This window comes from Pleurodeles waltl, chromosome 1_2, assembly GCF_031143425.1.
Source record: "Pleurodeles waltl isolate 20211129_DDA chromosome 1_2, aPleWal1.hap1.20221129, whole genome shotgun sequence".
Lineage (NCBI taxonomy): Eukaryota > Metazoa > Chordata > Amphibia > Caudata > Salamandridae > Pleurodeles > Pleurodeles waltl.
In genome coordinates, this window is record NC_090437.1 from 449183094 (window position 1) to 449196152 (window position 13059).

General features: G+C 50.1%; 1 protein-coding gene across 2 annotated transcripts in view; it reads left to right on the top strand.

Moving 5' to 3' along the window:
• The window catches only part of LOC138300865 (RNA exonuclease 1 homolog), a 1124016-nt gene that overhangs the window by 709710 nt on the left and 401247 nt on the right, over nucleotides 1–13059 (top strand). For both annotated transcript variants that reach the window (XM_069240707.1, XM_069240715.1), the window contains exon 10: nucleotides 8440–8553. In XM_069240707.1, coding sequence (XP_069096808.1) covers nucleotides 8440–8553 — 114 coding nt within the window. The remainder of the gene's footprint in view (nucleotides 1–8439; nucleotides 8554–13059) is intronic.

The window sequence follows — 13059 nt, forward strand, 5'->3', positions numbered from 1 at the left end:
ATGAAAAGTCTGGTATCCCGAGCTTTTGAACATGGCCATAGTTCCTCCGCTTAGACTGCCCCTTCGGGAGGATCTTCTGTCGCAGCAGCAGGGGAGGATCCTCCACCTGAACCTGTCAACTCTGCGGCTTCATGCGTGGAGATTGAGCGGTGACAGTTGACATCTTTTGACTTGCCACCCGTAGTCTGTGACCTTATCTTGGCTGCCAGGCGTCCCTCAACCAAAACTGTATACGCCTGTCGTTGGAAGAAATTTGTGACATGGTGCATTGACAATTCTGTTGATCCTCTATCTGTTCCTTTTTCTCAAGTTCTCCTCTTTATTCTTTCCCTTGCCCAGCAGGGTTCCACCTTGGGCACTCTTAAGGGATATATCTCTGCTATCTCTGCTTTCTTGAGGTTACCACATCAGCCTTCCTTATGTAAATATCGCATAGTTGGGATCTATCTTAAAGGCCTTACACATCTCTTTCCTCCTATCCCATTCATCATGCCCCAGTGGGATCTCAACCTGGTCTTAACATAACTTGTGTACCCAGTTTGAACCGCTTCACAACTGTCCTCTCAGGCTCTTAACTATAAAGACTGTCTTTTTAGTTGCCATCACTTCTGCCTGCAGAGTTGGTGAACTCCAGGTGCGGTCATCCAAGCCAGCTTTTCTTGCCATACATCCTGACAAAGTAGTGCTTCGCACGAGGGCTTCTTTTCCACCTCAGGTAGTGACACCCTTCCAGGTCGGACAGTCCATCACCTTGCCTACCTCCCATGCACCCCCACATCCCTCTCATGAAAAGGAGAGACTCCACCGTCTGGACTCAAAAAGAGCATTGGTGTTCTATCTTCATCGTACCAAAGGCTTCCGGGCGGACAATCAACTCTTCTCCCTCTTCTTCCTCACTTTCACTCTCATCCCCTCTCTGAGGTTGCTGGGCTGGTTGGACAGCACCCTCCTCTTCCAGAAGGGGGATAGCTTTCCTCACAGCCATGTTGTGCAGCAGGCCACCACTATCTTACACACCTTGTCAGAGACATAGCACAGGGATCCCCCAGAGAGATGGAGGCAACAACATCTAGCCTTCAGGAGACCTATAGTGCTCTCAGACACCATCCAGCTGTAGGGATGGCATGCTGATTCCTATTAGCCGGTTTCAGTACATGATCCATTATTGCACAGAGGTTATGGACAGTAGCTCTATTGAGTCTGTAGGTGTCAATGATGTGACGTTCCTCCATAGTTTCCAGATCAACCAGAGGTCTGTAAACAGATGGGGCCCTCCCTCACCACATGGGTCTGTACCTATGGGGGAGGAAAGAACATATATTGAGTGTAAACATGCACCTGCATCACATGATGTCACTGTATCTTTGTAAGTGCAACACATAGGTAACTCACACAGACGCAAAATATGAAGTACACGTCAGGCATGTGTGTGCTAAGTTAACTCTGTAATAATAGCATCCCAGTGTGGACATAATTCCAAAGATGGGTGCATGTGAGGATCCTAAACTCATGTTAGCAAGCGACTAACAGAGATTTTTAGCCCCTGGATGAGGCCCCTGGCCAGGCTATGGTGACATGGTGGTAGCAGAGTGGCAGCCTCATGCCATCCAGGTATGAGGGAGTGTAAGTGACTTAATTCTGCTGGCGTTAGTCATCATGGCGAAAGGCAGTTTTCACCGCTGTGCACCCGATCATTGGATTACATTGTTGTCAGTGGGGAACCTGGGCCAATCGTGATCACCGGCGGTGACGGAGCACACCGCCTCGGTAACTACGTCATTTTGTCAGACACTTGACTCATGATTCCTGTGCAGGGTAGTACTCCACGGCGTGAGCTGCTGTGTCCTGATTCTGGTCCCTCAGATGGCGCGGGTCACAGGGTAACGGGTCCCGGCCTTCACCACGGAGGAGCTGGAGAAGCTGGTGGACGGGGTCCTACCACTGTATGCCAAGTTGTATGGGCAACCAGAGGAGCAGGTGAGTTGGCAGCTGTCATCTTTAGATGTGTATGTTTGTGGCGGATGAATGTGGGTTTGATTTGTGACTGCCCAGCCGTAGACTCTGGCATATACTGTACTTGAATTGCTAACATGGCTTTCAACAATGGCTGTTCCATAGGGAACAACATGTCATCTGTATTTGGTGCACACATACTGACGTCTGTTTCTTTGCTCTTTGTCTCCAATGCAGGTCAGCGCCCATCAAAAGAAAGGCCTGTGGCAAGCCATCGCCAAGGAGATGCCGACCCTGTGTGTCTACAACCGGCAGATCACCCATTGCAGGAAGCGGTGGGAGTACCGCAGCCACAAGGGTATGAGTACCAACACTGTTGTGATACCACTTTGATATATGTATGTTGGTTCTGTGGTATGTATGCATTCTAGTGCCAGGCACTTGGACAGGTGTGTTCCTGCAGTCCTGCCCCCTCAAAGTCCCTGTAATGGTGTGAGGGCTAGTTTGGGTAGGCCCATGGGGGTGGGAGGGGTCCCCTTTCTGCCATCTGGTATGCATTTTGGCCTCATGGATTTGTAATGTGCATTGGCTGGGCATGGTCTCTCATGGGTGAACTCAGGTCCGTGTTTTCTGTGGATTATGTTATGTATTCTGGCGTAATGGCCACTAGTCAAGGGCACAGTCATGACATGTTGTAGGTGCTGCGTGTAGGTGTGTGACCTGGATGGGAGTGCGTGTGGGCCAGAGATACACATATATACAGGTTTTAACAAAGTTCTTCCATGTTTTGACACTCTACCCCTGTGCTCTTGTGTCCTTTGTGTACATCAGCATCATCTGGCGAGGGAGCAATGGCACTGGCGACTGGGGATGCAGCAGGCCACGGTTCAAAGGATGGATGCCAAGGGGACTATTGGGTTGGAGGGCGAGGGGAGTACCAGGGGTGAGGCAACTACCACTGGAGGTAGTGACTCTGATACCTCCTCCGGTGGGAGTTCCTTGGTGGTGGTGGACCCTACTGGGCACACCCCTTCTATACAATCTTCCGCCATCCCCATGCCATCACCGCCCTCCCTGTTGCTCCCCACCCAGTTGCCCGTGCCCGCTCAGCCAGGAGGATGGGCGTCTCCTTCGCCCCAGGCACCTCATCGTCTACCCCAGTCAGCCCTGCTGCCCTCACTGAGGAGGCTATTGACCTTCTGAGAACCATCTCTTTAGGGCAGACAACCATTGTGAATGCCATCCAGGGGCTAGCATCCCAGATGCAGTAAACTAATGCATACCTGGAAGGCATTCACAGTGCCATGTCTGATCTACAGAGATCTTTTCAGGCTCTGGCCTTCTCTTGGACAGCAGCCAGTGTCCTTGGTCTTTCCGTCCCCCCACCCACCGCCTCTACCCCTTCCAGCACCCCACTCCCTTCACCCATCCCAAGCACACGTACAGACAGCTATGCACACAGGTCCACGCAAGAAGCACACAAGCACCACACTTCCCACCACAGGCAGACACACACCCAACATACCAAAACACACACAACATCCACTTCCCCAGTGTGTCATCCTCCCTCGCCAACCTGTCTGTCACCTCACCAAACACACGCACTGCACCCTTAGTCACTGCTGCTGCCCCCATTCATGCAGTCACCACAACATCTGACATCCAGACATGTACTCCAGACACCACACCTGCACTCACCCCAACTACATTGACAAACACTTGCAGCACACTCACCAGACCTGCAGACACCATCCATGTACACTGTCAGCCTGTCTTATCCCACTGTGTCCACCACCCCTCCTCCCAAAACACTCAAACATTCACAGACATCCACACCACACACATTCACCACACATCAGCATACTTTACAGTCACCTGCATCCATGTCGGGCACATCTACACCTGGTACAAGCACTCCCTCAACCTCCGCTCCAGACTTGCCTCCAAATCTCCGCCAACTGCCCCTAAGAAGCTTTTCCTCTCCCGTATTGACCTGTTGGAACCCACTGGCCCTCCCAGTCTCGTCCCTAAACGTCCCCATCTCCTTGCCCAGTCCACTCCTTCCGCGTCCCAGTGTGCCCTTCCAATTCCTGTGCCCCTTCCCCAGGGAGGAAGAAGCCCCGTGTTGGCCCAGGTCCCTTCGCCACCCCCGGTCCAAGCCCACTCCCCCTCCTTCCAAGGGCAAGCCCAAACCCCTTCCACGTCCCAAACCTAAGCCCAAGCCCCCCCCCCCCTTTCCAGACGTAAGTTGCCATCCCCTACCCCTGTTCCCTGAGGTGCCTGGCTGCCCCATTGATGCTCCTTTCAAGTGGATTACCTTTTCCACATGTGGGAGTCAAGTTCGGCCTATTTTGGCCCTTCAGGGTATTTGCAGTGGACTGGCCAATGGCCTTATGTGGACAGTACGTTTTTTCAAGTTAATAAATTTGAGTGACCATTAGTGCTGTTGGCACAATATAATGTTGTTCACCGTGGGGGTGTGGTGTGCACGTGTGTACTTTGGTGCAGGTCTTTGTTGCCTTGTGTCTGGTAAGTACATCTTGTTATGGTATGTATGGCTTGGGATGGTGGGAGGGGTTGGGTGTGCATTGCAGTGTGAGTGAGGTGTGTGTGTGTGTGTGTGTGTGTGTGTGTGTGTGTGTGTGTAACTGTGCCCTTTCTTCCCATGTGTACTAGGTTGCGGTACTTACCGTCTTCATCAGCGGTCACTGTCATGGAGGTATATGGCGAGGAGCAGCACTGGCATTATTTCCAACTCTCTCTCCATGTCTGCGTCGGCGTGTTGTGTGTACCTCCGGTGAGTGTTTCCTTTTATATTGTTAGTTTCCGCCAAGCTTTGCCTGGCGGTGGTTTCCCCCGCCCCCTCTCCCCCCCGAACTGATGGTGGTCTTGTGTTTCATTATTTGGTGGGTGGGTAGGACCTTTCGGCCGGCCTGTGGGCGGCCTTCTCCGTCCTCGTCGGGACTGCAAAGATGGCAGTGTGTGGATGGACCGCTACTTGTTTCTCATGGGCTTCATTATTCGGCGGTACAGACCGCCAGCATGTTGGTGGTAGTTACTGCCACAGCCGGCGGGGCGGTGTTTACCCCCATGTTTATAGTGACCACCTGTAAGGAAATGCCTCCTTGGCAAGGTTAACCCCTGACTTTTTGCCTTTGCTGATGCCAAGTTATGATTTGAAAGTGTGCTGGGACCCTGCTAACCAGGCCCCATCACCAGTGTTCTTTCCCTAAACTGTACCTTTGTCTCCACAATTGGCACAACCCTGGCACCCAGGTAAGTCCCTTGTAACTGGTACCCCTGGTACCAAGGTCCCTGATGCAAGGGAAGGTCTCTAAGGGCTGCAGCATGCCTTATGCCACCCTAGAGACCTCTCACTCAGCACATACACACTGCTTGCCAGCTTGTGTGTGCTTGTGGGGAGAAAATGACTAAGTCGACATGGCACTTCCCTCAGAGTGCCATGCCAACCTCACACTGCCTGTGGCATAGGTAAGTCACCCCTCTAGCAGGCCTTACAGCCCTAAGGCAGGGTGCACTATACCACAGGTGAGGGCATATGTGCATGAGCACTATGCCCCTACAATACCTAAGCAAAACCTTAGATATTGTAAGTGCAGGGTAACCATAAGAGTATATGGTCTGGGAGTCTGTCAAACACTCCACAGCACCATAATGGCTACACTAAAAACTGGGAAGTTTGGTATCCACCTTCTCAGCACAGTAAATGCACACTGATGCCAGTGTGCACTTTATTGTAAAACAGAGGGCATCTTAGAGATGCCCCCTGAAACATACTTGACTTCCAGTTTTGCCAGCCTGCCACACACCAGACATGTTGCTGGCCACATGGGGAGAGTGCCTTTGTCACTCTGTGGCCAGGAACAAAGCCTGTACTGGGTGGAGGTGCTTCTCGCCTCCCCCTGCAGGAACTGTAACACCTCCTTTGTTACAGCGCCACAGGGCATCCCAGCTAATGGAGATGCCAGCCCCTCCGGCCACTGCCACCACTTTTGGCGGCAAGGCTGGAGGAGATAATGAGGGAAACAAGGAGTCACCACTCCCCAGTCAGGACAGCCCCTAAGGTGTCCTGAGCTGAGGTGACTCTTACTTTTAGAAATCCTCCATCTTGCAGATGGAGGATTCCCCCAATAGGATTAGGGATGTGCGCCCCCTCCCCACAGGGAGGAGGCACAAAGAGGGTGTAGCCACCCTCAGGGCCAGTAGCCATTGGCTACTGCCCTCCCAGAGCTAAACACACCCCTAAATTGAGTATTTAGGGGCTCCCAGAACCGAGGAAGATAGATTCCTGCAACCTAAAGAAGGACTGCTGACCTGAAGCCCTGCAGTGAAGACGGAGACGACAACTGATTTGGCCCTAGCCCCACCGGCCTGTCTCCCTACTTCGAAGAGGATCCAGAAACCTCTGAAGCCTCCGAGGACTACCCTGCATCTAAAGGACCAAGAAGCTCCCGAGAACAGCGGCTCTGTTCAAGAAACTGCAACTTTTTGAAACAAAGAAGCAACTTTTAAAGACCACACGTTTCCCGCCGGAAGTGTGAGACATTCCACTCTGCACCCGACGCCCCCGGCTCGACCTGCGGAAAACTAACACTACTCGGGAGGGCTCCCCGGCGACTGTGAGCCCGTGAGTAGCCAGAGTTGACCCCCCCCCCCCCCCCCCCTTGAGCCCCCACAGCGACGCCTGCAGACGAAATCCAGAGGCTCCCCCTGACCGCGACTGCCTGCTTCAAGGAACCAGACACCTGGACAACACACTGCACCCGCAGCCCCCAGGACCTGAGGGAACTGAACTCCAGTGCAGGAGCGACACCCAGGCGACCCTCTGCCTAGTCCAGGTGGTGGCTACCCCGAGGAGCCCCCCGTCCCTGCCTGCATCGTTGAAGAGACCCCCGGGTCTCCCCATTGATTCCTATTAGAAACTAGATGCCTGTTTGCACTCTGCACCCGGCCGCCCCTGTGCCGCTGAGGGTGTACTTTCTGTGCCTGCTTGTGTTCCCCCCGGGGCCCCTACAAAACCCCCCTGGTCTGCCCTCCGATGACGCGGGTACTTACCTGCTGGCAGACTGGAACCGGGGCATCCCTATTTCCATTGAAGCCGATGTGTTTTGGGCACCACTTTGACCTCTGCACCTGACCGGCCCTGAGCTGCTGGTGTGGTAACTTTGGGGTTGCCTTGAACCCCCAACGGTGGGCTACCTTGGACCCAACTTTGAACCCTGTAAGTGTTTTACTTACCTGTGAACTTAACATTTACTTACCTCCCCCAGGAACTGTTGGTTTTTGCACTGTCTACTTTTAAAATAGCTTATTGCCATTCTTTTCAAAACTGTACATTCTATTATGATTATTCAGAGTTCCTAGAATACCTGAGTGAAATACCTTTCATTTAAAGTATTGTTAGTTTATTTTAAGAACCACAGGTTCAAGATTTACAAAGAAAATGTTTTTCTATATAAAAACCTATTGGCCTGGAATTGTCTTTGAGTGTGTGTTCCTCATTTATTGCCTGTGTGTGTACAGCAAATGCTTAACACTACCCTCTGAGAAGCCTACTGCTCGACCACACTACCACAAAAATAGAGCATTAGAATTCTCTTTTTGCCACTATCTTACTTCTAAGGGGAGCCCTTGGACTCTGTGCACACTATTTCTTACTTTGAAATAGTATAAACAGAGCCAACTTCCTACACCATCACAGTACCGAAAAGCCTGGTCTGATGACGCTCGTACTCTTCACCTGCTTCCCAGGTAACTACTGTTTGGTATTCAGTTCAACTATCCTGTAAATCTATAGAAGATCCACGGCTGTATCAGAGTAAGTTGGGTACTTATAAAGGTGGTTCTCCTATCTTGGACTCTTTAGTGCGACCCTCCCCAGCAAACATTTAATAGTTTTTTCCTTACAGTGAATATGTGTATAAGATGTGCTCAAAATTTAAACAAGCACGGGCTTGAAGATGGAATTACTGCAGAGCATTGAAGTTTGGGTACAGTTAGCTAAACTGAATAGTGAAAGGGGGGGCCTCTTAATATGGCTTTCACATAAAGGAATAACTTTGTATTGTTTAACCGTTGAGTCAGCTTGACGTGGGAGAATGTCTAGAGCTGCCCGTGCTGGTCAATAACTTTAACTTCACACTCTCCACGTTTTTTCTTCATTGTGTGGTGTATCGGTAGCAGCCTTCGAGGCGCATCTATATTACTGCCATGGGAGTTGTAAAAAATGTTTATTTTAAAGGGTAGGTGAATTACTTTCTTTAATTGTACGTGACCCTTTAACGTGCTGTTACACAAGATAATATTATGTAAAAGAAATGTACGAGTTAAGCATAAGGATGCATTTACCGCCGAGCCACAAATGTTCATCCAGTGGATAATGAAACCATGCTATGATTTTGGGTTTTATTCTTGATTTTCGGCGAATACTTCTCAATTTAAAAAAAACAACTGTTTGTTTTTAAGCACTCAGGAGGGTATGTTGTCGTTGCGGCGAAATGTACGCAGTAACATCTGAAGGAAAACATGTGCGTAAAGAGGAATGCAATTATCACTCTGGCAAAGTGTTAAGACACAGAGGTGAGTGCAGATAACCTAATTAACCGCAGTTGATGTGTTAGGGGCGTGTGATTAAAAAAGAAAAACAGACCAAAAAAAACACTTTTCTTTGTGGTCCAAAATACCTTATTACTGGAACTTTGCTAGCACCATAAAGTTCTTGGGTATGGTACGTTCAAGGAGTAACTAAATGTCGGTATCTTTCCTAGATGTGCAATTTTGACTCCCACATGTATGAGGTTGAATGTGAGGAAGTTACATATGCATTCGTGTTCTTTTCCTGCTTGTTCATATACCTTGTGAATTCATTGTCATGTTAGGGTAAAACAAATTCTGGACTTTTTTTTGTTTTTTTTAATAAAATGACCTTGGCACAGTTTGTGGCATTGCTGCCTTCCTATTACTTGCCCCTCTAGGTTCATCTCTCACAAATTTCAATCTTTAACCAGCCTCAGTTTAGAATAGACGAGATGGTTCTGAGTAACCTGTACGAGTATGGGTAATACAAAAATTTAGAGGTAGACAAGTAAAAATATTACCACATTTATGAACTGTACATAGTCATACATTGGCTCCTAACTGTTACCCCTCCTTAAACGTAGTCTTTTTTCGCCTTCTGTTAAGGTGTTTGTTATTTAATGTTGGGACACCCTACAGCCCTCTACCTGGCCATCCTACAGTGCACAATTTCTTAAATCATTTAGAGCTTCCACTAATCCAGCCCTACTATAGCATAATCATAATCCCACCCTTTTCCCCCACTACCACTAACCTGAACTCCGGCCCTAAAATAGCAACTAACCATACAAAATCACTTACAGTACCTCCTAAATTTAAACGTCCAACTCCACTCACTTAGGTCCCACCCTTTCCCCTAGATCTAATCCCAGCCATCCTGAGCCTCTGCCTGAGATCCATTACCATCATGAAAACAGAGGCTTCTCTGCGTTTTAGAAGCAAGCAGGTTGGTCAGACATTTCAAACCAGGAAACTGCATGAGCCTGTCTGCTACCTATTCCCTTGAAAATGACTGACTTGGCCTTCCCATTGTCTGCTGATCTCCTGGACTCTGAAGCCTGTCAACTACTAAGTGCATTGACCCTTCATCTGCAGGCTGCTTTTCACACACTGCAGTTAGTTTGCAGTGCAGCGCTCTATGCAGGCAAAGGGACCCAACAATACCAGAAGACCTGAGGCATAGCAGTTCTTGGAGGCAAAGTGTGTGACTTAACCATACCTGGCCAATCTCGGACTGCTGGCGGCACATTTAGACACCTGCACTAATGAGCAGACAGATTTACTGCATGGTTTCAGCATTTTTAAAATTATGCCAGTAGTCAATACGTTTTTATTATCTGCTGGTACTATTTTTGGGGGGTGGCAGAAACAAAAGGGTTGAAGCCCCATCACCATAAGGATGAGCCAGCACTGGAAAATATATGTAAACATGCCTAATTATTTCTTTAGTCATTTGTTTGGAGGCGGTCTGGAAAGTGGGCAAAGGAGGGGGTAGTGATTTTCATTAGGTGGATTGGTGTGCTGATCAAGTGCTGGTTGTAACGTTTATCAGAGAAAACAAATATTTCAGGAATTGCATAATTGGGAAGCCACTGCATTTGATAGACTTCTAGCTGCAGATTCCTTACCCTATATTTATCCCCAGGCGTTAGACTGGATCTGTTTTTTTTTTTGTGAGCAGTACCCCTGTCTGCCGATAGGTGCCATCGTTCAACTCCCCATGCAGTTGTCTGTGCCGGAAGTGACATGCATGGGGCCTATATAGGTGCCACCTGAGCACGCTTATGTCAGTGACGCTTTTGGTGCCAGTCAGCCAGAGACCTGGCTCCGTGGTTGAGCATGGGTCATCTCTGTGCCTCCCTGAGTTTCCAGGAGCTGGAGTGACCCCCGCAAACTCTGAGAATTTTGAGGCTGTGCGCCTCAATTCGGAAGCCTGTCCTTACAGGAGTGCCTCGGACCCTACTGGTTTGCGAGGGGCCCCTACTGGTCTTTCACCGGCGGGATAGGCCCGGCTCCTTTTGGGCCGATTGGATCCATGAATTTATCTGGACTGGCCCAGGCTGAGTCACCTAGACCTTCCCTGGCGCTGGCCCCACAGCCGATACCACCAGTGCTGCCCCTTTTCTCATCTCCAACTCTGACACGGAACGGGTGGGCATCATCCAAAGCCAACTCCAGTGCTGACTGGAGGCATTCCATCCCAGCCAGAGCCTATGCCCTGTTCCTGTGGACTAGGCCTTGTAGATGAATGGGAGGGACCACTGAGCACTAAAGAACACCAGCCCCTTGATATGACTAAGGATACCTGGTGTGAAGATTTGGTGGATGGCAGAGGACTGGAAGTCATTCCCCAGATCCTGGCTTGGTCTCCTTCTTACCATGGCTATGGAGGAGGGAGCTATGGTGTTGAGGAGGGCTGCCAACGACTTGGACCTTCAGCATCCTCTTTGTCGGTCAAAACTAACGTCTTGATGAAGATGCTTCAGACCGGAATCAGCCCTTCTGAACTGCTTCACCTGTTAAAAGAAGCTCACTGATGTTCTGCTCCAGGCCTCGTCCACACCCTGCAGTCGGGTTCCTGGTAATAGGACAATTGCTACCTCCATCTCGCTGCCCCATGGGACTCATTTTTCCTCACCCAGCAACCCCACCTTGGTGAGCTTAGTGGTCCAAGCCTCCATGCCCAGAGTAAATCTTGGCACATTCCCTACCACGCTACTGGACGGGGTATCATTCCAGATATCTTGGGGAAGAAGATGCCAGCCTGGCACTTCAATCTGTGAACACTGCATGCCTTTTGGACTGATGCTCCTATTTGCTCTGACTCGTTGCACAGGTGTGCTGCCCATGGTCTCAGAGGAGGCCCAAGCCATACTCTTCCAAAACATTGCTGACGGGATAGCAACAGCTGAACTCACCATATGCTGTGGGCTGGATATGACCCACTCACTAGGGAGAGCAGTTGAATAACTGTCGGTGGCCCTTAGGTGCCATGCCTGGTTAAGAATCACTGGCTTTTCACGAGGTGTCTAGGCCTCACACATGGATAATGCACTTTGATGGCTCTCGTCTTTTCAGAAACAAAGCGGACTCTGCGCTAGAGAGGTTCAAGAAAAGCAGAGCTACAGCCAGTCCTTGGGCCTATCCATGCCTCCTTGCAAAAACCCAGTTTTCCTTTCATGCTTTTCATGGCCACAGAAGGGACTTCGGTTTGTCTTTTCCTGCCCAGCCACCACGACATGCAAGCTTTCCACCCCATCCATGTCCGAGGATGTAATCCACAGACCACATGGGTGAAGTAGCCAGCGGTTGGACCATTTGGACCAGTCCACCACCAATCCCCACCCTCCAACACCAGCAGCCACAGCCGCTAAGACTCTTTAGTTTGCCATCTGACCGTCATGGGTACCCTATGGGAGGCATGATATGCCATCATCTACACCATTGGAGGTCAGTAACAACCAATCTGACGGTTCTGCAGATTCTGCAAAGGGGTTACTCCTTCCACTTTGACTTCCCCTCCACCCACTTAGGACAGGCTGACTGTGGACCATTTCTCCTTACTCTGCCAGGAAGTTTCTGCTCTCTTGGCCAAAAGAGCCATAGAGAGGGTCCTGACATCAGAAGTAGGTCCTGCTTGCTATTCTCGCTTCTTTCTCATGCGGGGGCCCTCATCCTCTCCTGGACCTGCGCCCTCTCAGTTTCTGAAAAAGGAGAAATTCAAATAGCTCATGTTCGCATAAGTCCTGTTTGCCCTGGACCCACAAGATTGGATGGTAGCGTTGGACTTGCGGGACGCATGCTTACACATCCCCATCCTGCCTGCCCAGACATTACCTGCGGGCCACGGTAGGCAACAAGTACTTTCGTTTTTAAAGCCTGTTTTTATTGTTTTCACTGATAAGCAATTAAAAGCCAACAATAAAGTTGACAGTGTTGGAACATAAACAGCCATCATGATCTCCATTCTCAATGCCTTAGGAAGGTCGCACCCCCTCGCAATACCAAGGAAAATACATATGCAGTCCTTTTCCTTAAGTCTTACAATTACCATATGACTCCCCAATAATGCCTCCCCCAATACAATCTGCCACATCACCCCCCCAACTTAGCATGCCCCTGCATACACCATGCCCTTGCTCCCCCCTCCATTTGCATACCTTGTGCACCCTTACCCTCAGTCTGCTTTCTCCCATCTAAATCACCAGCGGCCTCCACAGCCTCGTGAAATACCTCCAGTAGCTCCACCCAGACATCCAAGACTTCCCTCGCTTTATCTGCCCTAGCCAACTTGATGTGTGCTGCCTCCTTCCAGGGCCCTTTCAGCTGTATACCTGCTCCACAGTGACACTGATGGGGCCCTCTGGCCCAGCCACCCCATTTCAGCACAATACTTGGCAACCACCAGCTGCAAAAAACCTCCAGGGCATCCCCACCATTCCCCCCCCCCCACCACCACCCCACCCCCAATCTGAGGCTTCTTGATTATACCAAGGAGATATTGTCTGG